This window comes from Zophobas morio, unplaced genomic scaffold, assembly GCF_036711695.1.
Source record: "Zophobas morio isolate AGI-343-1 ecotype UQ-CSIRO unplaced genomic scaffold, CSIRO_AGI_Zmor_V1 ptg000076l, whole genome shotgun sequence".
NCBI classification, from domain to species: domain Eukaryota; kingdom Metazoa; phylum Arthropoda; class Insecta; order Coleoptera; family Tenebrionidae; genus Zophobas; species Zophobas morio.
In genome coordinates this window covers 1,938,126-1,961,155 of record NW_026972181.1, presented here as the reverse complement: position 1 = coordinate 1,961,155, position 23,030 = coordinate 1,938,126, and the positions used below count along the sequence as shown (strand labels likewise).

The following is a 23,030-nucleotide window of genomic DNA, read 5'->3' as shown; positions in this document are numbered from 1 at the left end:
CTCGCTGACACTTAGGGGGTGAAGGTAAGGTAATCCAAAAAGATGATGAAGCCATTTTGAATTTGGATGAGACTCTTTATAAATGGATACCAATCCCAAATGTTGGATTTTTCTGAACCAACTCTGGGCCAAGTGAAAACGGCACCCAAAGATACTACTAGAGGGCCAAACATGCTTGACTGCATTATGAATAGATTGTTAAAATCTAAAATGATTCTGCTAGGATTGAGCGATAAATTAAAAGACTTTACTACCTTGTTTAAATTTTCAAATGTTTTTATATACGTTGAAGTATGTTTATTGGGAAGAAGTAAGGTGACCAGAATTTCAAAACTGCTGAGGAGGACGCGTAATAATAATAACAATAAAATACACATGGATTTTTTTTAACTTTTTAATACTAATTTACATGGGTTAATAAGGTAAACTATAGAAATTACTATGTATACTTATCACTAGAATGAATTTTTTTTAAAAGTACTTCATTTTCTGATAACATTTTAGAAAACTCCTGACATGTCATATTAATGTTACATTTTACAACAGTCATTGCCGAAAGAGTCTCTACTGTTAAGCGCGATTTTTCGGTAGTCCAAACGTCATTAACAATGGAGAAGACTCTTTCAACCGACCCGTTTGTGCCTGGCAAACAAAGAAATAATTCAACTAATATTTTTAAATTTTCACACGGAATATACTGATTTTTAAAATGGTTGAATGCATCAAGCCGTCTTTTATCACAGTCCATTATTTGTTCGTTCCACTCTTCAAATTTTGTGTTGCAATAAATTTGTAATATCCGTATTTCGTCGAATAAACGATTGTCGTCAATAACACAATTACATTTTTCCAATGCAAATTGTATCGTCGTCTGAACTTTTTCCCACGTAAAATTTGATCTCAGTAAAGTCCAATTCATAACATCAAGATCTTCTGTATGTTTTGTCCATTCACTGAGGTACGTAAGACAGTTTGCATAAAAATTTCGTACCTCAAGCAAACATTTTTTTTTTAACGCCTGGGGAATTATCTTCCAAGCGAGTTAATAAATTACTGATCATGACCGGCACGAAAGTATGTTCCAGTCTTGACTCTAATTGGCCTTTTAATTCTGTTAGTGCTATATTGACTTCTGCCCAAGAAATATTATTTCCCTCAATCTTCAAAACAGTATTTTGAAAAATTGAAGCTTGAGAGTGAACAAAGTAAAGGTAAACTTCTGCAAGTTCATTTTCAAAAAAACTTTGTAATATTTTTGGACATTTCTCAAGGCTTAAAAAATAAGATTTTAATGGTTCAAACAGTTTTAAAACTCTCTCGACTGCTGGCAATAAAGCGAGCCACCTGGTTTTGGAGTAACCTAACAGATTTTTATATTGAACGCTAGCTTCCTCACAAAATTCTTTCAAATTTTGGACTCTTACAGTGTATCTATCAAAATATAAATAAATCTGTGGAATAATAACTTCAACATCTACAGCCATTAAATTGGCTGCTGTATTTATAGCATTCGAAACAATATGTGCATTGCATCCAATACCAATAATAGTTCTATTCAATGATTTGTTAAGTTTCTTGTGCAGATTGTTTTCACCTTTCCGATTAAGTCCAGCAAAATTGGTATTAGTGTTGTCTGCTGATAACGCAATAACTTTTTCATTTAAATCATGTTGATCAATAATGTTTTTCATATGACTAGATAATATATCAGAAGTTTCACCACATATGTCTGTTAAATTCAAGATCTTAACATTTACACCACTTTTAAAGTTAAAGTATCTTACAAGAACTGGATAGAGCTTGGTAGCTTTATGATTGGAAGCATCGCCCAATAGGCAAACATATTTTGCTTCTTCTAAGTCTTTTTTCAAGTCCTCTTGGACAAAATTTAAAAAAGTGCTCCTTATGATTGCTTCACATTTTGTTCTCGCACAACGAAACTTCTTGTCATATAAATTTTGCAGTAACTTTGAAGTGCAGTCCATACTTCTGAAACTGTGATTATGAATCAATGTGTGGAAAGCAAATATTCCCTCCGCCAGTGCAGTTTTCTTCTCGTCCTCACAAAAACCCTGTTTTGTGAAAAACAAAGACACTGATTGTGAAGATGATGCTGCTTCCAACAGTTTCTTGTGTTTGGCAGACTCATTATGCTTGGTAATGCTGGCTCTTCCACTTATAGATATGTTGAATGAAATATTGCACACAACGCATTTGACTAATGTGCCATTATTGTCGTTATTTGCAGATTTAATATGCGGGAATTCAACCTTTAGCTTCTCTGTAAAATGACATTTTCTACGTTTTTTCTCAGCCATAATCGTATTTTTGTAAACAATTCTTTGGGTTCCCAACACCAGTTTAACTTTAACCCTATTTTGCACCAACTTCGGCGAATCCTACTAGGTACCACCACCTCCAACCACCAGTCACCACTTGCAGGCTCAATTTAAGATTTAACTCGCCAACCCCTCTAAGCTAAGCAACACCCATCCTTCAAGCATCATATTGGATTAATTTTTTTATCAAGTAAGCCTAGATGTACTCACCAATATTCTTAGCATAAATTTACTTCTGTTTATTCGAAAATCGTGAAGAAGCGTAGGCGTAGAGAAGCAACACGTGCTAAACGCCATGGGATAATGTTGGGTTAGGTAAGCAGTTCAGTTCGGCAACTAATAACCCTGACGCCAGCAACAGACACAGCGCAAGCACAAAAAAGTCACAGTCACCGTTCTCTGCAGTCACAGTTTAGTCTGCGGTTTAGTTCGTTTAGTTTGCACTCGGAATACCAACACAACTACAGTAAATTTTCTAGATTTAAATTAATTTACCATAGAAGTAACGTAAACCGTAAAAAAGTAAAGCAACTTAATTAATCAATCAAAAAGGAGGATATTTTTTATTTGAGGAGGACACGAGGAGGACATTTACGCTAGGAGGACAGCATACATGAAAGGAGGACTGTCCTCCTCAAAGGAGTACGTCTGGTCACCTTAGAAGAAGGCAAAAAACCAGTGGTATGTAATGACTATTACGGATGCAGTGAATAGTAAATAGTTGGAGGAAGAATTTAGGGGCATATTTAAATGTTCCATCCATATAATAAGTGTCGGCTTGTGATAAACATTTTAAGTTTGAAAGACAACCACATATAATTATGTTATTTTCGAAATCATTGTCCAAAAGAAAACATTCTTGCCGATCGGTTTTAGGATTTATCAAATTCAAAACCTCATGAACTTCACTTCTGTTCCGTGGGTTGGTTGGCATGGCGCTCGTACGATTTCTGTTGATGTTATGTCTAATTAAATCGATGTCCTTTGTGGTAATGTTCGTTTTGTACGTGGAATGAGCTACTTCCAAATTAATAATTTTCGCAGGTCTTTCGCATAAGTCTTCCATGGCCTTTCTTTTACATGAATTGCTGATGACCTGTCTACTTAATTTCTGCATATCCGCTTCATGGTTGTGATTTAGCTCGTACCAAATTATAGCATCGGCTCCTTTAAACAAAAACAAAAAAGCTAGCTATGTAATACGATAGTAGGTATAGAAAACTAAACTTACCTCCAGTATGGCACTTTGCTGAACATCCTGCCACAGTGCAACTCCATAATATTTTATTACCTTTCAGCACTTTACGTTTTTTAAATTTAAAATCATTAATGACAAGCATTTTATGCCCACGTTGACTTGAAACGAAATCTATAGTTAAACTATCCATCTCTACACTCGTAAATGAAATGGAAAAATTGTTCCTACTTGCAGGGTTACTATAAAACACCCCCACACTCAAATAATTCCTTTTAGGAAACAAAATCCCAGAAATATTGCAAAAACCCGTTATACAGCCCCTAGCAAAAGCGTTTTACTATGAACGCGATTGAATGAAACAGGTGTAAATAAATGTCTTTTACTAAATTTACAACAGTAAAACCCAAACACAACTAGGTCCCCATAAATTAAAGTGCTTGTACGTAAGCTGCTACTACCGGTTCATTCATGAACTACCTGAAGTGGGTGGTTGGTGTCGAGTTGGCCTATCGTCAAAGGGTAGTTTTTAAAATTACCTGGAATTGCTGGTGCCGTTTATTTTATGACGGAATTAGGCTTGGTGCCGAGTTCACCTGTACCCAATTCAGTACCCCAGGCAAATCTGGGCCGAACAGAAGGTTTCAAAACCAGATGGTCTAAGTTTGTCACATTTCTGTGTTTGTGTGGCAATAAAACTGAAAGTGTAGGGCATGTACCTACTCTTACAAATGTGCTGAAGTTTAATTTTGACAAATAAAAAGGAAATTGGACGCAGAATCTCAGGGAGAGGCATCCCCCCCCCTATGGGCACCCATGTTGTCTACTATTTATATATATATATAGATATATTTACTGTACAAGTCGAGATCATTTAGTGATATTTTTTGTACAAGTAGAGATCCATTCTGGCAAGACGAGATCCAATTTGGATCTCGACTTGTTTCATGTGTATATCTTCACCAAACAATTTTTATAGGTGGGGGAAGGACGTCACTGCATTATTTGTCGGATCTCGGATTTCACATTTTTATCAATTTTTATACGAGAGTAGTTCAGGTGGGCACACCAACGAGGGCGCTGCAATGCTCAGGCTGTATATAACATTCTATCAATAAGTCGAGATCCAACAGATCTTGCAACATCGCAACAGTTTTTATTATAAGTTTTAACAAAACGACGGCGATTATTGAATTACAACAGAATTAAAATAGTAAAATGACAAAAAATAGGAATATTACAATTTTTTTGTTTTTATAAGTATTATAAATAAATACTTTAATTTGTACCCAAGTCTTGTTCATAAATAAATCCAAATTGTCCTGTTGTAATTTTAAGCATTCCGCTTTTTTCGGCGAAATTTTGTTTTTAATATGATTTTTAAAATAATTTAACATTATGGACTTTTGCTTGTCGTTCCATGTTCCACGACATTTCTCTTTTTTGGGTTTTTCTTTAGATATCTTTTTCTTTTTGAGTGGAGAATCATCAGACATAGTTTGAGCTTTGTGCTTGTTGGTTTGCGTAACGTTAACACTAGCACAGACATAGTTGGCATGTCTAGTCTAATTCTTTCATCTTCTTCCTTTGGTTCATCATGTGCGCTTTTTTCCTCCAAATCATGGTCCTCTGATTCTAAAAAAATAAACAAGTCAAAAAACTGGTTATTATTTGTTATTTTGTTTATGTTATTATTTGTATGTTTTAAACTTAAAAAAAATTAAAATAATAGCGGGAAGTTACCACTTCCAGGGTCTTCAAGAGATTTTCCATTCCACGATTCCAATTCGACGTTGATTTCATCAAGAGTTTTACCCTGATTCTGGCTGCCGACTCCCCTTTCCATCATTAGAAGTAACTTGGCTATTTTTGCAGTTTGAAAAACGTCCTGCGGCATCCTTAAAAAAAGAAAGATATATAGGTTCTCGAAATATTGTTATTTTTACATATCCACAAGCTATATACTAAATATCCTACCTATAAAATTGTTCGTGGGTTTTTTTGGTATGGCCCATAAAGGTGGCCACTTGCTCCATTTCAGTGTCATTAAGGTTTAAAATCTGTAGGACAGTTGCAATTTGTTTTCTAAGGCGAGAAGAGGTTAGAGTACCAGGATTTCTGGCCCCACATTTGACTGCATATCTTCTTAATACGGCTGATCCATCCACCCATTTAGTTGAGCTTCCTGTTAACGCGAATAAAAATGGATTCTCATGCGGTACGAACGTAGTTTTTCTTCTGACTGATAGAAGTGTTTCTATGTATTTTTGTACATTTTTTGAAAAAAGTATCGGAACTGACCTACTTCCTTTTCCCACTGTGGTAATGCGTTTAAAATGCTTCGATAATTCTCTTTCACATTCATTTAGGGAACTAAGGCACTCCTTTTGGTTGGTACTTGTTGATATTCGATTATAAGATTCTAATTGTGTATATTGTACATCTCCGATTCTCTTCCTATTTAAAATTATTGTCAGAGCCAAAGCCGCTTCCGTAAGTTTTTTGAATGACGTCAAGTTTTCTGAATTCGTTTCTAGTTCTTTCACACATGTTTCCGCAATTTCTTGCGTATAATTTCTGAATAAAATAATATCCTGGGTTACTGGTAATTTCTGCGGATTTATTGATTGCTTTTCATTAAGGTCCTTTAGTGCCAGACTGCTCATTTCAAATTTCCAGTTAGCATCGACCAACTCCCGAAATCCCTTAACATTTTTGAGTGCTATGTCATAATCGGTAATCCCCAAAATAGGATGTTTTTTTAACATAAGAGTTTTAGCTGAAGAGCATACAGCTAATAATATTGTTTTCATATGAAGAGCAAGAGAAGGCGCTTTAAAGGATCGCTTTGCTTCATTGTAACCCGAAATTATGCGGCTGGCGGAAACTACTTTATCAAAGTGTTCAGGTTTTAACACTTCTAGCATGGAATTAATTTTATAAATATCTTGAAGTGGAATGAGAAGTCTTCCCAATTCCCTCACTTTGTTTGATACCGCATTTTTGATATGTGGTCTTTTATGTTTGCGCAGGTAGTCTTCTGCATATTGACAGATTATTGGGTCACTTTTTCCGTTTAAAGATATTCTGTCAGCACGCATTTTGCTAAACACTTCGCATTTCAATCTTGATTTTTTTAGAAATTCTTGACGAGATTCAGTAAAAGCAATCATTGTCTGACCCTCGCTTGCAAAATTGTGTTTTTGATTAATCTCTTTATTGTAACAGCAAGTAAGGGCGTGCCTCCGTAGAGATTTTTTTTTGTATAATCCTTTACAATAAATGCATGGAAGGTAATCTGTTGGGAGAATTTCATCATTTTTACTTTGTATTGCAGACGGTCTTTGAACCGGCCTCGTTATATTCTCTCCTAGTACTGTAAAATTCCCTTGCTTTCTTATGAGATCAATCATAATTTTTCTTTTGCGTTCACCTTTTGGCTGTTCAAGGATTTTTCGTACACTTTCTTCTTCTGCATGTTTTCTAAAAAGATGTCTTGAAAAATTAGTGACGTCTTTATCACAGTAAGAGCAGCGATCCTTTTTGTCCCATACTCTTCCCTTACGTAGACTGTGTTCCACAGGATTTTTATGAATTGGTCTTCGAGTGGAACCCTGAAAGAATGGTATTTTAACATCATAGAGTAAGTTGCAAGAACTTTTTCCTACTCGTTGCTATGGACGACGTCTGGCAAAAGCTATTTCACAACGTCGTCAATACCAACGTACGGAAAGAAAGACAGATTGGAGAAATGTCATTAATTTGACTTTTGTTGTGGAAACTTGTTTGCATTTTTTCTTCAGATATTAGGGATAACGAGTAGAAAAAATTATGTGAGACACACGGCCACAAAATGTTTTGCGAGTGCTTGTGTTGTTCCGCCTGGACTAGCGTCTCTCGGCTCCACATTATCACTCGCACTCGCAAACATGCATTTTCTGGTCTTGTGTCACAAATAACTATTGCTAGACGTCGTCCATAGCAACGAGTAGGAAAATAGTATATTATTAGCCAAGGTTGCAAAGCCAAGCATTCTAGACCGAGCGCAAATTAGAAGCCGAGACTCGCAGTGTCGAGGGCTCTGAAGGGCGAGGTCTAGAAGTGGCTTTGCAACCGTGGTTAATATATTATTTTTTGACTAGTAGAAACCATAAGACAATAAATTGAAAAAATAAACGTTCAATTTTTTGACGCAACATGATTTTATTTTGATTTCTAATCAAACTTGATCTAAATCTTCAGCACAAAGAAAACCGTTTACACTTGTCGCTGAATTAATCATTTTATCTTCCACCGTCTACCAACTACCATGCGTATACTCAAGTAATGTTAGTATCACACATTTATTCATTTTTTAAGAAATAATCACATCAAGTATTGCGTACATAACCTCAATCTTCTTTTTGAACCCGTGGTCGCAAAAGTTGAAATTGCTACCTCTAAATGAGTGGACATGCTTCATAGCTGCTAGTGAAAACAATTTTTTTTTCACTAGCAGCCATGATCCATGCAAATGTCGACTCATTTAGAAGTAGCAAATTCAACTTTTGCGACCACCGGTTCAAAAAGAAAAATTGAGGTTATGTACGCAATGTTTGATGTGATTATTTCTTAAAAAATGCACAAATGTGTGCTACAAACATTACTTGAGTATACGCATGGTAGTTGGTAGACGGTAGAAGATAAAATGATTAACTCAGCGACAAGTATAAACGGTTTTCTTTGTGTTGACGATTTAGATTAAGTTTGATTAGAAATCAAAACAAAATCATGTTGCGTCAAAAAATTAAACGTTTATTTTTTCAGTTTATTGTCTTATGGTTTCTACTAGTGAAAAAAATAGTATATTTGTTATTAACCACGGTTGCAAAGCCACTTCTAGACCTCGCGCTTCAGAGCCCTCGACGCTGCGCGTCTCGGGTTCTAATTTGCGCTCGGTCTAGAATGCTTGGCGTTGCAACCTTGGCTAATAATAAATATACTATATTCTCAGGCTAAAGTGATACGCGCTATAATGTAAAAACCTCGTATTTCTGATACATAGGCTACGTACTTATATGAATGTATTCAATAAAAATACGCATACCGATAAATCACAGTCTGATGTAGGTAATGGTTTTGGACTCGTTGGGAGTGGATTTTTCGCGTCAAGAGAACTTTCAATACACTTGACAGGATTTGATGACTGACGTTCCTTAGAAGCGGTCTGAAAATATATAGGTGATTTTCGGGGGATAGACTCGCTTATCTCGGAATAATTATCTTCTGAAGTGACATCATTCTCTTGATTGGGCTTCCAAGAAACCTAAAAGTAATGATATTATCATTGGCAATATTTTATTTTAAATCTAATCAATTGAAATTTCTAGAAGTTTTTTATACAGTAGCGTTATCATTTTTCAGCAAGGATGAGAAAATTTTGAATTTCCAATATAAATAGTTACCATGAACAAAAAAACTAGAGCACAGTTGATAACTAGATCATTTTCAAAATTACAGAATTTTAAACATATAAACTGAATAATTTATCCATCCATCTACTTTAAACACATAAGTTGGGTTTTTGTTAAAAAGTATTCCCATCATTTTATGAGATATGGTTGACACCGGATGACATTACGAAAAAAATGATTTTGAAATGGGTTCGGAAAACACATCGATTAATATTTACTAGCAATCAAAGAATTTCGCAGGTTTCGTTTTTTAAATTGCTGCCCCAGTTTCAAGAAAATTTTGATAGAAATCTTGTTCAATTTTGATGATGCGGCACTGATTATAATCTATTTGCATCATCCATAGTTAAATACCGATTGTGTTCTTTGTGTTGTTAGCTTTTTTAGCTACAAAAATTTGAGGCGTATATCTTCGCTTAATGCGTTAATAATTATTTTTTACGTCACATCTGTCAAACTTGTAACAATAAAAAAAATCGAAATAAAAACGTTTTTCAATATTTGGCGTGTCCAAAATGTGTCTATTATGCCTTGTCTATTATGCAGACGTGTACCCTTTATTGAAAAACGTGTTTATTATTGTTATAAGTTTGACAAATATGACGTAAAAAATTAATTGTCCGATTCAACATACAACGCCAACATACGTCTCATTATGTGCATATCAGTGGCGCCGAATTAGGTCTGGATTTTGGGATTTTTATCCTTGTATTAGAATGAATAAAAATTACTGGAAATGCCCTCAACTTATTTCAGAGATGTTGTGCTTTAATTTTCCGAACGTATTTCAAAATCACCCTGTATATCTGAATTTCATTTTTAAAATGTAATTATGATTGTCGTTTTGTGACACAATTGACAATTGTAAAATTTCCAATTTCCAATTTTCTTAACTACTTCACTTACTGATGAATCTGCAAATAGGGAACTCTCCGACAAATGCGAATTTTCGTCATCACTATTATGATCTTCCTTTTCGGCGGAATTCTAAAACACATAATTTTGTATTTGTTTTCGTTAAGTACTGTGTAGGTCTTGAGTGAAAAATGGGCACTAAAAATGCAGGAATTAGCAGTGAAATTGCCCATTTTTCTACTTTTTTTATGCACCAGTTGGCTATTTTTGAAATAAAATGATAATTTTTACTATAAAACTTACTCTGATTTACAATATTTTACATACATGACTGTTAGAACAACATACATACCAGAAGTTGATCGTTACATGTATGCACCGCTTCTGTAGTAGTTAGAGGCGTTAATTGGTTAACAGGGTCTTCATGATTTTGAATATCATTTAAAACGCTGTTAACACTATTCTCAGATCCGGTTTGAACATTTCCCTAAAAATACGTCAAATCTATGTACAGGGTTCTAAAGATTCATGGAAATTAATTTAGGTACTGTTAAAATATCAGGCATATTTTTTTTTAGCTGCACAACTTATAGACCCGTTAAGGGGAATATGTATTTATCCAACACTTATATTTGTACATTTTCGCTAAAGACAAATAGTTCTTGTAAAAATTTGTATGAAATAGGACGGACGCCTGTCGATGATAGAAAGCGAAAAAATCGCTCTGAAAGTATTCAGTCAGACTCGAGTTTCAATAATGTTGACATTTTACAACTGCATTAGGAAAATTACTTTTTACTACATACCTGAAGATTGTGGTCTAACGTTGAGAGTTGTGGGCTAGTTTCAAGTGGTCTTAATTCTTCAAGCACACGTTCTTCAAAATTTTGATTATCATTTTCCATATGGTTGTCCTAAAAATTCGTTAAAATTTTATAATTGAGTTCTGTCCAATTTTCGGATTAGGATGAACTAACCCAATAATTTTAAATTTAATGAACGTTTTTTGATGGTAACTAGTTTTTTAAACACCAAAAGACGACTGCCCTTGGTGCCATGTTTTAAATGAAGTACAATATTTCTATTCAATCTTCTTTATAACATCTTAAATAAGAAAAAAAAATCTGCGGCAGTGAAAGTCCTTTTCTCAAAAAGTACAATTTTTATTAAAAACAATTAATGAAATTTAAAGCTGTTTGTGTCCAAAACCGAAAAGTTTCTAAAAAATTCCCTTCTGAACAGCGGTCTATTTAAAAATAATTTTATCTGACTTACAGGTGGGTACTCTAAATTAACTCGTATGATTTTTGACGAATAATATACTAATAATTTTAACTTTTATCTACGTCGAACAGTGGACTTTATAATTTTTTTATATATAAGATATAAAACAAATGCAATAAGGGTCGGTATCACCAATGTTAGTTAAATTTAACGGATGATTAACTACTTAGATATATTTGTTACAACCATACCAACAATTGTTTTTAACGAATGATTAAAGTTAACTGAAATTGTGAAATCCATCTTAATTGTATTAAATCGATAATTCAAATATACATACCTTTTGATTACAGTATGAGTTATTCAATCTTTGAGCCAATGGTATTTTTATTTTCTTTGCTGCTTGCCACTTTTTAAAATGTGACCACGGGTCTTCTGCATATTGGTCTTCTAAATAATCATAATTATATTCGTCCGAGTGTTCGTCGGATTCATCTAGTTTCACTGTTAAAATGCGACGAGATTAACATTAACATTGTAATAATACCATTCTTATTTTACTTTACCTTCGTTTAATGGTACATTAGATTTTCCACTTCTGGCCAAATATACTAAGTTTTTTCCACGACTTATCATGATGTCGAAAAATTTTGCTTACATCACCACTGACTATCCACTCAAAACACCAAAACTCTGAAAAACTACGTAAATGCACGTGCAACTGGTCTCTTTGCGCAGACGGGCCAGACGTAACTCTGGCAACGTTACCGGATCTCATGTTTTGCGTTTTACATCAATGTATACATTTCTGGATCTCGACTGGTTGTGTTTTTACAAATGATCTCGTTTTGCACAATTTTTGTGCAATTTTACCTATCTACCAGAAATTCGTTTTAAACAAAAAAATTTATAAAATTTTAGCTAGTATACTCTTTTTCACATAACATGGGTGACATTTGCTTCTTTTCATTACACGTATAGTGTACAGTAATAATTCTAATTATTTTCCCAAAAGACAAGATTTTTACCCCAAAAATGACGATTTTAACCCCAAAAAACAAGGCTTTTAAGATTTTCACCCCAAAAAACCAAGATTTTTTTCCCCGAAAATCAAGATTTTCACCCCAAAAAAATCATGATTTTTTCAAGATTTTACCCCAAAAAATCAAGATTTTATCCCAAAAAAACAAGATTTTTCAAGATTTTTACCCCAAAAAACAAGATTTTTACCCCAAAAATCAAGATTTTACCCCAAAAAAGCAAGATTTTTCTCCCAAAAAAACAAAATTTTTTTCAAGATTTTACCCCAAAAAAACAAAATTTTTACCCCAAAAATCAAGATTTTACCCCAAAAAAGCAAGATTTTTCTCCCAAAAAAAACAAGATTCTTTTCAAGATTTTACCCCAAAAAATCAAGATTTTTACCATTTTCAAGATTCCAAAATTTTCAAGATTTCCATAATTTTCCAAATTTTCCCCAAACTCCAACCACCAGACAAACTACCGGGACCATTTGGGAAGTTGGGGTTTTGGGTGGGGAGAAAAAAGATTTTTTTGAAATTTTTTTTCGAGATTTTTGAAGATTTTCGATATTTTTCAAGGTCAAATTTTTCCAAGAGCGAAATTTCCAAGTTTTTCAAAATTTTTTCAAGGTCTAGATTTTCAAGATGTAAATTTTCAAGATTTTTCGAAATTTTTTCAAGGTCAAAATTTTCAAGATCAAGATTTTTCGACATTTTTCGATTTTTTTCCCAAACTTCGACCCCCTTTCAAACTAGCGGGATGTTTTGGGAAAGAGGGGTTTAGGGTGGGGTGAAAAATAACTAATTTTTTAATTTAGGGGATGAAATCGGGTTAAGAGTTGTTTTTTTTTGCCCGAAGGGGATGAAAATTTGTCGAGGGTAGTTTTCTTTGTCTTCGAAGATCATTTTTTGGGTCGGGGGGATGAAAATCTGAAAAAAAAAATTTTTGGATTTAGGGGTTGAAAATTTTTTAGGGGTAGTTTTCGTGTCCGACTATCACTCGATGACGTCGGAATGACGAAAATCGAAGCGGGGTTGATTTTGGTCTAAGAGAGACGTTTTTTTCCATTCGAGGGATGAAAAATGGGTCGGGGGCACGATACACTTACACCGGTATGCTACGTTCTGAACCAAATTAGACAGACTTAGCGCATGTGACGTCACTTCGATGCAGCTCGGCCGTTTCTCATACCTAAGCGAATATAGTGCAGGTCTTATTCTTAGCATTTTCTTTTTTTTATCTTTTCACAAATACAAATGTCTAAACGGACACTTGACTTTACTTTATGGGGATGTAACCGCACATGTGCAGCACCGGAAACAATAAAATTGCCTGTTTGACCACTGTCATCCCCATTCATTCTCTTAAAAGCTGTAATACAAATAACGAATTTGCCCTGCAGAAAATCAGTTTGAATTCAGTGATCATCATGCCTAGTTGTGCCGTATTTAACTGTAATAACTGCAACAGAAAAACAAAAAAAAAGGGAATAAAATATTTTAAATTCCCTAAAAACCCTCAATTTTTAAAACAATGGGTGAACGCCTGTAAGCGGCAAGATAAAATAAATTTTAAAAATGGTAAATATATATTTTTTATTGCATGACAAATATTTTGGAGTGAAATCATTCGTAATTTTTTTAGCTTGTATTTGTTCAATTCATTTTGAACCAGAATGTTTTGAAGATTTGACAATTAAACAGAAATTAATGGGATTGCCTAAAAATGCTAGAAATCTTAAATTTGACGCAGTTCCAACCTTATATCTCCCAAAAACAAGAAAAACATCATCATCCGATTCTGAGAGGTCACAACGGCTTAAACGAAGAAAAGTTATAAATGATACTGACAATAATTTACCAGAAACGGTGACTATTAGTTCGGCCACATCGCCTCAGTCGCTAAAAGAAAGTGAATATATCGAGTTTACGGAAAGTATTAGTTTAAAGATGGGCGCACTTGTAGAAAATTCGTGTGAAACAGGGTTTGTTTGTTTAAATGTTATAGTAAAAATAACATCCTACTCAATGTTTATTTTAGGAATGAATCAGAAAAACAAGAAATTTTGCATTTAAAGCGAGAAATTAATGAACTCCGTAAAGAAAAGAACGAATTAATACATAAAGTAGAGAAAATGGAAAAAGAGCGTATAAATATGGAAGCAAAACTCAAAAAATTTTTGACACCCGGTCAACTGAAGCGTGTTTTGAATCCTGACAACAATTATCTACGATGGTCTGGCGATGACATCGCTTCAGCAATATCCTTGCGGAGTGTGAGCCCAAAGACCTATCGTTATTTAAGAAGCAATGGATATCCTTTACCTGCTCTTTCTACCCTGCGAAAGTGGGCGTCATCATTAACTCTTGATCAAGGTATTTTAGAAGAAGTTATGAATTTAATGAAAATGCAATCGCATCAGTTAAAAGAATCAGAAAAATTATGCATCTTATCATTTGACGAAATGTATTTATCCAATAGAATTGATATAGATAAAAAGCAACAAAAAGTGATAGGCCCTCACAAAAGCTGTCAAACTATAATGGCTCGTGGATTAATTAACAACTGGAAGCAACCAATTTTTTATAATTTTGATCAGGCAATGACTCCAGACATTCTCAATAACATTATTGCACGTCTTTATGCTGCTGGTTTTACTGTTGTCGGTATTGTTAGTGACATGGGCACTAGTAACACAAAATTGTGGTCAAAGCTTAATGTTGGATACGACAAAAATTGCTGGTTTCAACATTCCGGTAACGAAAATTTAAAAGTATTTGTTTTTGCCGATGTGCCGCATCTCCTTAAGTTGTTAAGAAATCATTTGATAGATGCAGGATTTTGGATCAATCATATTCTGGTGGATACAATTTGTTTGGAAAGTTTGTTAGGGATTTCAACAACAGAGCTCTCCATAGCTTATAAAATAAGTAGGTACCATTTGGATTTAAAAGGTTCAGAAAGACAAAAAGTAAACCCAGCTGCCCAATTATTGTCAGAAACGACGTCAAAAGCGATTCAATTTTGTGGGGCACATAAACTGATACCATCAAAGCTTCCTTGGAGAGAGGTTGCAGAATTTGTGCACATCATTAATGACTGGTTTGATCTTTTTAACTCCCATTCGAAACTAGTACAAAACGATTTAAAAAAAAGTGCTTTCGGAACAGATATTGAAAATCAAAAAAAGCTCCTGCACAAAACAACGGATATGGTACAAAAGATGATTGTAGGGAAACACAAATCTTTAATTCCGTTTCAGAAGGGCATTATTTTATCTAATCACTCTTTGGAGCAACTATTTGATTATTTAAAATCAAATTATGAGCTTGAGTACATCCTCACGGCACGACTTAATCAAGATGTATTGGAAATTTTTTTTTCTTATATTAGAGGAATGGGCGCATCTAATGATCATCCTCATCCTTTGGATTTTAAATATCGGATAAGATGGTTTATTTTAGGTAAAAATTCTTCAGCAATTTTTACTGAAAACAAAAATACTGAAGAACACGAGGAAAAATGTTTGGTTAAACCTTTAACACAGATAGAAAATCTGATTGATGATGATATAGCAACCTGCCTAACACAGTCTATGTTGAGTAATTTAACAAATTTAGAGACGCCAATTTCTAGTGAAGAAGATGTGATGCCATATTCATTTACAGAGCCTGATTATTTCGAAGATCAAGAACAAATTGATTCTTGCAATGACAATCAAATAACAGAAAGAATTAAATGTAAAGGCAAAATTCATAATGAAGCTTTGAAATATATAGCGGGATACGTGGCTCATAAATTTAAAAACAAATTTGAAAATCTGGGAAGTCAAGTTATGTGCACATTAAACATAAACAATCAAGTGGGAGACTGGATACAGTTTTTATCTAGAGGTGGTCTTTTGAGTCCTAGTTCTGAATTACTTGAAGCTGCACAAATTATGGATGTTGAATTTGATGAGATGCATGGTTCATTTATATCTAAAGACACAAATATATTTACAACGCTAGCAAACAGGACTCAGTTAAAATTAAAAAATCAATTACCGTATGAACTACTGTACTGTTTGAGCAGGACACGAACGTATCTTCGACTACGGGAATTAAATAAAAAAATTAGTTTCCAGAATTTGCGAAATAAAATGAAGAAAAAACTTTCAAAATTTACCAATGGTAAAGACAAATGTCATTAACAATAATAATAATGATTTGTAATAAGTTTGTAGTACTATGTTTGATATTATAAATTTTTATTTATTTGTTAGAACTTGTTCTATTAGATTTGAAATAAAAAAAATTATAAAATATACATATCTCTTACAATTAGTTTTAATTAAATGACTTATCTCTGTTTTTACTGGCATAAATAGTTGACAAAAAGTGAGAATAAGTGCGTAACCACTATAGAGCGCTTGAGTTTCCCGTCCACTTGCATCGAAGTGACGTCACGCTCCCGAAGCCAACATGCGCGTCGGCATACCGGTGTAAGTGTATCGTGGTCGGGGGTGGTTTTTTTCATCTCGAATGATCTTTGTTTGGGTTCGAGGGATAAAAATGGGTCGAAACTTGATTTTTTAATTTGGGGGTTGAAAATTTTTTAGGGGTGGTTTTTGGGGTGAAAAAATTATTTGGTCCTTTGGGAAGGAAGAAAATCGAGGTGGGGTGTTTTTTGGTCCAAAATTGACGTTTTTTTCAATTTGAGGGATGAAAAATGAGTCGAGGGTAGTTTTTTTGCCAAAATTCAAAGTTTAGATGCCGAAGGGACGTTTTGGCCGAGTTTCGTTGAAATTGGACAAAAAATGTAAAATTTGATTTTAAAACGAGCTCAGATCAAGAAATAAATGCAGGTCCGTTGTCAGGACGGACCTGGACTTTGTCGGCCGAGTCGTGGCAGCCAAAATTTGCAAAAAAGACCTTAAATCGTTCGATTTTCCAAATTCGATCGTCTTTAGGCTTAATCTATCGTTCCTGATTGTTTATAACTAATTTTAACGATTTTAAGTCAAAAATATCGTTTTTTACGTTTTTCGAAGAAACGAGAACGAAAAGGCACTCGGTTTTTTCGAGAGGGATGAAGAAACGTTAGCTCTTTCGTTTGGGACCGGAGTGGTCAATTATAGTTAACCATTTCCAAAGATATGGGCAAATTAAAAAGTCGTTTTGAGGTTAAGTCTCGGGAGCTGTTTGTGGGGAAAAGGGGGCTTCCTAGGGCGAAGTCGATCATCGGGGTCTTTGATCGTGGAACGTAGAAACTGTTTCTCTCGAATTTGTCGATCGATAACAACAATCGACAAAGTTATCGACAAATTAAGTTGTCTCGAGAACGTCGAGTCTTTTGGGGGCTGTCGGGGGCGTCTCGGAGGGAGATAACGATGGGGCTCTTTCATTGTCGACCCTCGAAGAGATTGACGTTTGGTTTATCCATTAACAACAACAAACAACGAAGATATTAACAAATTAAATTTGTTTCAAGGTCGAATGTTTCTGGGGGCTATCGGTGGTGTCTTCGAGGGAAGATAACGATAGAGCTTTTTCGTTATGGACAACAGAAACAATTCATGTATAGTTTTATCGATCAACAATGGCAATCGAAATTGTTTTTCCAAGTTTAAGTCTTTCGGGGGCTATCAGAAGTGTCTAAAAATGTTTGTAAAATTGGTAACAAAAATGTCCATCTTAAAAAAACTAGAAAATTGTTCATCCATTTATATATTACATAACATTTATCGATAATGAATATAATGATTTATGCAATTTACATAGTGCGTAATTTAAATCTTCAGCTTATCCAGGTAAATTATGTTTTGATATATTAAACAAAAAATCAACCTTGGCAAAGTGGCACAAATTAATTTTCGTAGAGAAACAATGATATTATGAATAAATAATTTTTTTATATTCTATCTTAAACACAATTTAATTTTTAAACTTGCGAAAATAGTATTTTAAAAGAGCTTAAAATACAGAGGATAATATAAACATCTAAAAAATGTGTACAACTTTTGATTTAAATAATTTTATTAATTTAACGTGACATTAACTCTACTTCATTCTCAATTTTTTTTCTAAATATACCTACCTCCTAAAAATGGAATTTCCATGTATTAGCGCGCGAAGCGAGCATTTTATACACCTTCGATTGCTAAGATGAATCAGAAACATTAACCAGTCAGCGATGCATACATACTCAGCGTAAGAAATATGGCAACAGCGTGATAATTTTCGTATGCAGCGCAGATGGCGCTGCTTTCCGGTGGGTCGGAAAGTTGCCATAACCATGCATGTATGAACACATATACAGGTCCTGATTTGTGGGTACATACACACATTCGAAGAAAAATATATGTGGAACGATTACTTTTCTAGTTACAAAATAGACACGAGACAGCGTTAAAGACGTGACCAAAAAGTTCATACAACTGTTAAATATGAGTAGGAAAATCCACCAGGAAGACTTCAAATTGGCTAAAATAATTGTGGCAACGCATGTAAGGTGCCACAATTCTGGACGTCGCCAGAGTACAGGATGAGGCACACACATGTTGCCACAATTTTAACGAAACCTACACATGTGTGTGGTCCATGTGTGATCTTTGTCTTGCGTCCTTGGGCACTTAATATGGATCTCCGTACAGTTAAATCAGAGAGGCGGCACGTTTACATGACCTACTGCGACCCAATAATCATTTATAGAAACCGTGTATTTCTCAAAATACAAAATAAAAGTGTTTGATTCACGCTGAAAATTTAATAGCTGGTTCATTATACATATTAAAAAATATGTACAAAAAGGCCGACAGTTTGGAGGGGGGTAAGTTAGAAGCAAACCACCTCAAAGTTGTATAATTAACACGGTATTACATTGTCAGCGTGAATGAAACACTTTTAAGGATTTTTAGAAATACAATTTTGGGGTGGTTTGCTTCTAACTTACCCCCCTCCGAACTGTAGGCCTTTTTGAAAATATTTTCAAATGAACACGCTACCTATTAAATTTTTAGCGTGAATCAAACACTTTTCCTTTGTATTTTTAAAAATACCAATTTGGGGTGGTTTACTTCTAAGTTAGCCCCCACCAAACTGTCGGCCTTTTTGTACATATTTTTTTATATAATCAAGACTGTTTTGCGCGAAATAAAAATCACCTTTTAGTTACACGGTTTCTTTAATCGCACAAAATTTATAAATTGCCGGTCTCTCGGGTCGGCACGTTTTTACCCTCTCGATACTTCTCGACGACTCCCCGAGAGCGTGAAATAATAAAAATTAGGTAAACTACCCTAAAACGGGTGGGAGTAGGGTGGACAAATTGGCTACGCCCAAACCCCTGTTCAGGTAAACTGAACATAGTCCCCCCGTTGAAGTACTAACTTCAAGGATGACCTACTTATTGACATAAATAATACATAATAATAAAGAAACAAAAAAGTGCCTAATTAAATGAATACATGTCAACTAAGATCATATAACAGGAATTAAATTGAATTATCAAGAATCCAATAATAAAATGAAATATATATATACACATGTATAGCCCAATTGCGCATTACATTAGTAACGGGCTTAATTTCCGCACTGATCTTTGCACTATCCCGTTTCTGGTTCGCACTGACACAGTTCTTATTTCACCATCGCGACCTGGATGTACGATTTCAACCCGACCGAGACACCAACACAACGGGGGCACGTTATCCTCGTGCACGATGACGATGTCGCCCACATCAGGTTCGGTGAGTGACGTAAGTGCAGTACCGATCAAAAAATGGCCAGGGGTGAGTACGGACAGATCGTCGGGATTTGAGGATAATGGGAGTTATAGGTTGAGAGTTAAGACACGCCTCGATCAATGTCAAATAGGTATACATTCCTTCATATGTGAACAATGACTGCCCTATAACTCGTTTTACATGATATTTAATGGTCTTAATACTTGCTTCCCAAATTCCACCAACGTGTAGTGAGCGAGGTGGGATAAAATGCATCAGATTTAATAACACCGAAATGTATGACTCGTAATTCGCAGTTGGCTCCCTTAGGCCAATATGTTTGTCTAATAACTGCTAAAGTCGCTTGCGGTCCAGCATGTAACTGACGCAAGAGTGTCTGTAGTACAAATAATTTTATAATATTGTGCAATTTTGAAATAACCAAGGGAAATTTTTTATCAAACAAAACATTTGCATTGACGAGTCTACCACCTACTCGTATTAATAAATTATCGTCTAGAAAGGGGTTTAATTTGAATAAAGGACTAAATTTTGGTAAAGCATTACCTTTTATGAGACACTTGAATTCCTCAGGAAATGATTCCTGTTGGACTATTTTAATAAAAACGTTGCGACTATTTTCAATTTCCTTTACAGTTAGTGCGCCATTTACACTTTGTCTATATCTGACTCTGTTGTAAAATCGTAAACAAAAGGCTACTACGTTTATTAATTTTGAAAATGATGAGTACCTTAATAATAAATCCGATGGCGATTGACCTTTATTGTGTACTACTGCCTTCGAACAGACGGCCTGACGTCGTTCTTCAATTTTGAAAATAATATTTGTTAGTACCTTAAGATCATTAAAATGTGTGACATTTTCACGTAATAACATTGGATATAAAAACGAGTGGATTTTTGGACCAACTAATAACTCGTCATTTAAGCTTTTATGCTTAGATGATCTAAATGATGCATCAAACACAATACGTAATTGTGTCGTGGTACTTTCTTTAAGAACACCGTGGTGTGGTAAATAATAACTATGTGGATTATCAATTTCGTCTTCAGGAACTTGTTCCGCATGACCTGGTTGTAAATAGTTTGTAATTACTGCCGAAAAGGATAATTTAAAATTCTCGTCCTTTCGGAATTTGCATTCTAAAGATTTAAAAAGTTTTATGGCACCATCCCTATAAGTACCTAAGTTTGGGTTTTCCGCTTTGAACGGAAGTGGTACTGAATACCTTCCCATTTCTAAGCGTTTATGACCCTTCATAAATTTCTTTTCGCATAGGATTTCGTCGGCCGATTGAGGTTTTGCGGAAGTTTTAAATTCGTCTAATTGCCAAAACTTTCCAACCATCTGTTCTAGGACGGGTTAGACATAATAAGAAGAACCCTGTTTTACAACCCCCGGATTATCTCCATGAGCATTAACCACTACCCAACCGAATTTAGTTTCCTGTATAATAAAATCCTTATTCAAACATCTCCGATTAGGCTCTAAAATTTCGAAGAAGGTTTGAGCACCTAACAATAAATCTATCGTCCCTTTGACATGAAATGCGGGATCTGCTAATTTGTTGTGGTGCGGAAATTCTAAATTAGCGATTGAAAATGACGTGGATGGTAAAAATTCCGAAATTTGTGGTAAAATAACATATGAAAGGTTTAAATCGTAATGTCGGTAATTAGAATTAATTTTGATACTTGCTAACTGTGAGGCACTAGTATTACAACACGGCAACGTCGAACAATTCGGTGTTCGACGTTGCCGTGAACGGTTGAAGCGAACTTCAGCGGTAAATTAAAGAGTGCCAATAACATTATATTTTGTACATACTTAATAATAACATTGCGGGACACTAATCTCAGTTAGTGTATATTAGTAGTGAATATTTCTTTTTTGTTGTGAAGCCACTTTTTCCTGGATTGGTTTGCCTAGGTGCTGTGACCTTTGTGACCCCTTAGGGGGTCGGTAAGTTATATTTTTAGGGTTCTTATTTAATGTATGCCCATTTTTCCTCCTTTAACAATATTAGTTATCCACTAGTGGATATCAGTATCTATAACATCTTATCGGAGAAAAAGTGTGACTGCAGCACTTTTTAGTTATCGAAATCTGATTATTTTGTGTTTTTACTTGCTGGTTCGGTGTTAATATTTTTATACTGAAATGGCAATCAAATGCAACAAATGTAATCGGCAAATTACCAGAAGTGAGGATCACATAACATGTTCAGCTCAATGCGGTGGAAATTATCATTTATTTTGTGTGAATCTGGATGAGGATACTTTTAATCGCCTTAAAAAATCAAAGCAAATCAGTACTTGGTGTTGTAATCTTTGTGGAGTGAACAGGATTGCAGGAGCTGCCTCTAATGTGCTAGATTCTCTTACAAGTTCTTCTCTGTCGGAATCTTGTCTTGAAGATATGTTACATAAAGTTTTTTCTGTTTATGTTGATCCTATTATGGTCCAACTAGATACTTTAAATGCTCAGGTTACAAAGTTAACTGCAGAAAATAAGTCTCTGCGTGACGAAGTATTCAGTTTAAATCAAGTGATTAGAAACACATCTCAAACAGGTCTATCAAAACTTAATGAACAGGACTTGAATAATAAAAGGAGTTATGCAGAATCTCTTCGTGAAAAATCAGCTGAGTCTATAATAGTGAAGCCTAAAGACAAAGAACAATCGGTTACTAAAACAAAATCAGATGTTATTCGTTCTATTGATGCTTTGAATTCAACAGTTCAAATAGGCAAAGTAAAAAATCTAAAAGAAGGGGCTGTATTGTTGGGATGTAAGGATGTCAAGGAGCTCAAAAAAATAACTAAAGAAAAATTGTCTCAGACTTATGAAATAAAAGAAGTGAAACCGCTTAAACCTCGTCTGCGTATAGTTGGTATATCTACTGATATGAATGAAAATGATACATTGCGTTTTATTACTAAGCAAAATGAGTTTATCTTTACTCCGGATTCTTACTGTAAAATTCTGAAAATTTTTCCTGTCAAAAAAAAGAATGAGTATTCGCAAGTACTGTTAGAGGTTGATTATGATACTTACAAGAAAGCACTTAACATTGGGCACTGTATGGTGGGTTTGGATGGTTGCAACATATATGATGCAGTTGAAATTAAAAGATGTTACCAGTGTAATGGATTTAACCATACATCTAAGACTTGTAAGAGTAAGGAGCCATCATGTCCTCGTTGTGCTGAAT

At 34.6% G+C, this 23,030-nt stretch overlaps 2 protein-coding genes across 2 annotated transcripts in view; one reads left to right on the top strand and one right to left on the bottom strand.

The window, feature by feature from the left end:
- Nucleotides 1–23,030, top strand: part of LOC135143858 (uncharacterized) — a 133,391-nt gene that overhangs the window by 59,652 nt on the left and 50,709 nt on the right. The gene's annotated exons all lie outside the window — the stretch shown is intronic.
- LOC135143816 (uncharacterized) lies at nt 4,931–11,895 on the bottom strand. The gene is made up of 9 exons (XM_064075756.1): nt 11,633–11,895; nt 11,407–11,570; nt 10,649–10,756; nt 10,195–10,329; nt 9,894–9,974; nt 8,621–8,839; nt 5,512–7,148; nt 5,278–5,432; nt 4,931–5,169 (listed from the first exon to the last, which is right to left on the bottom strand). Exons 1-9 carry the CDS (start codon nt 11,700–11,702, stop codon nt 4,931–4,933), a joined length of 2,808 nt encoding a protein of 935 aa, XP_063931826.1. The 5' UTR covers nt 11,703–11,895.

What these genes read in the sequence shown, in the direction of transcription:
- LOC135143816 (XM_064075756.1), bottom strand. Translation starts at nt 11,702, where the DNA reads ATGATAAGTCGTGGAAAAAACTTAGTATATTTGGCCAGAAGTGGAAAA. An exon ending in CATGTAACGATCAACTTCTG is followed by an intron (nt 9,975 to 10,194) that starts GTATGTATGTTG and finishes TATGTGTTTTAG; the next exon opens with AATTCCGCCGAAAAGGAAGA. An exon ending in CCCTATTTGCAGATTCATCA is followed by an intron (nt 8,840 to 9,893) that starts GTAAGTGAAGTA and finishes CATTACTTTTAG; the next exon opens with GTTTCTTGGAAGCCCAATCA.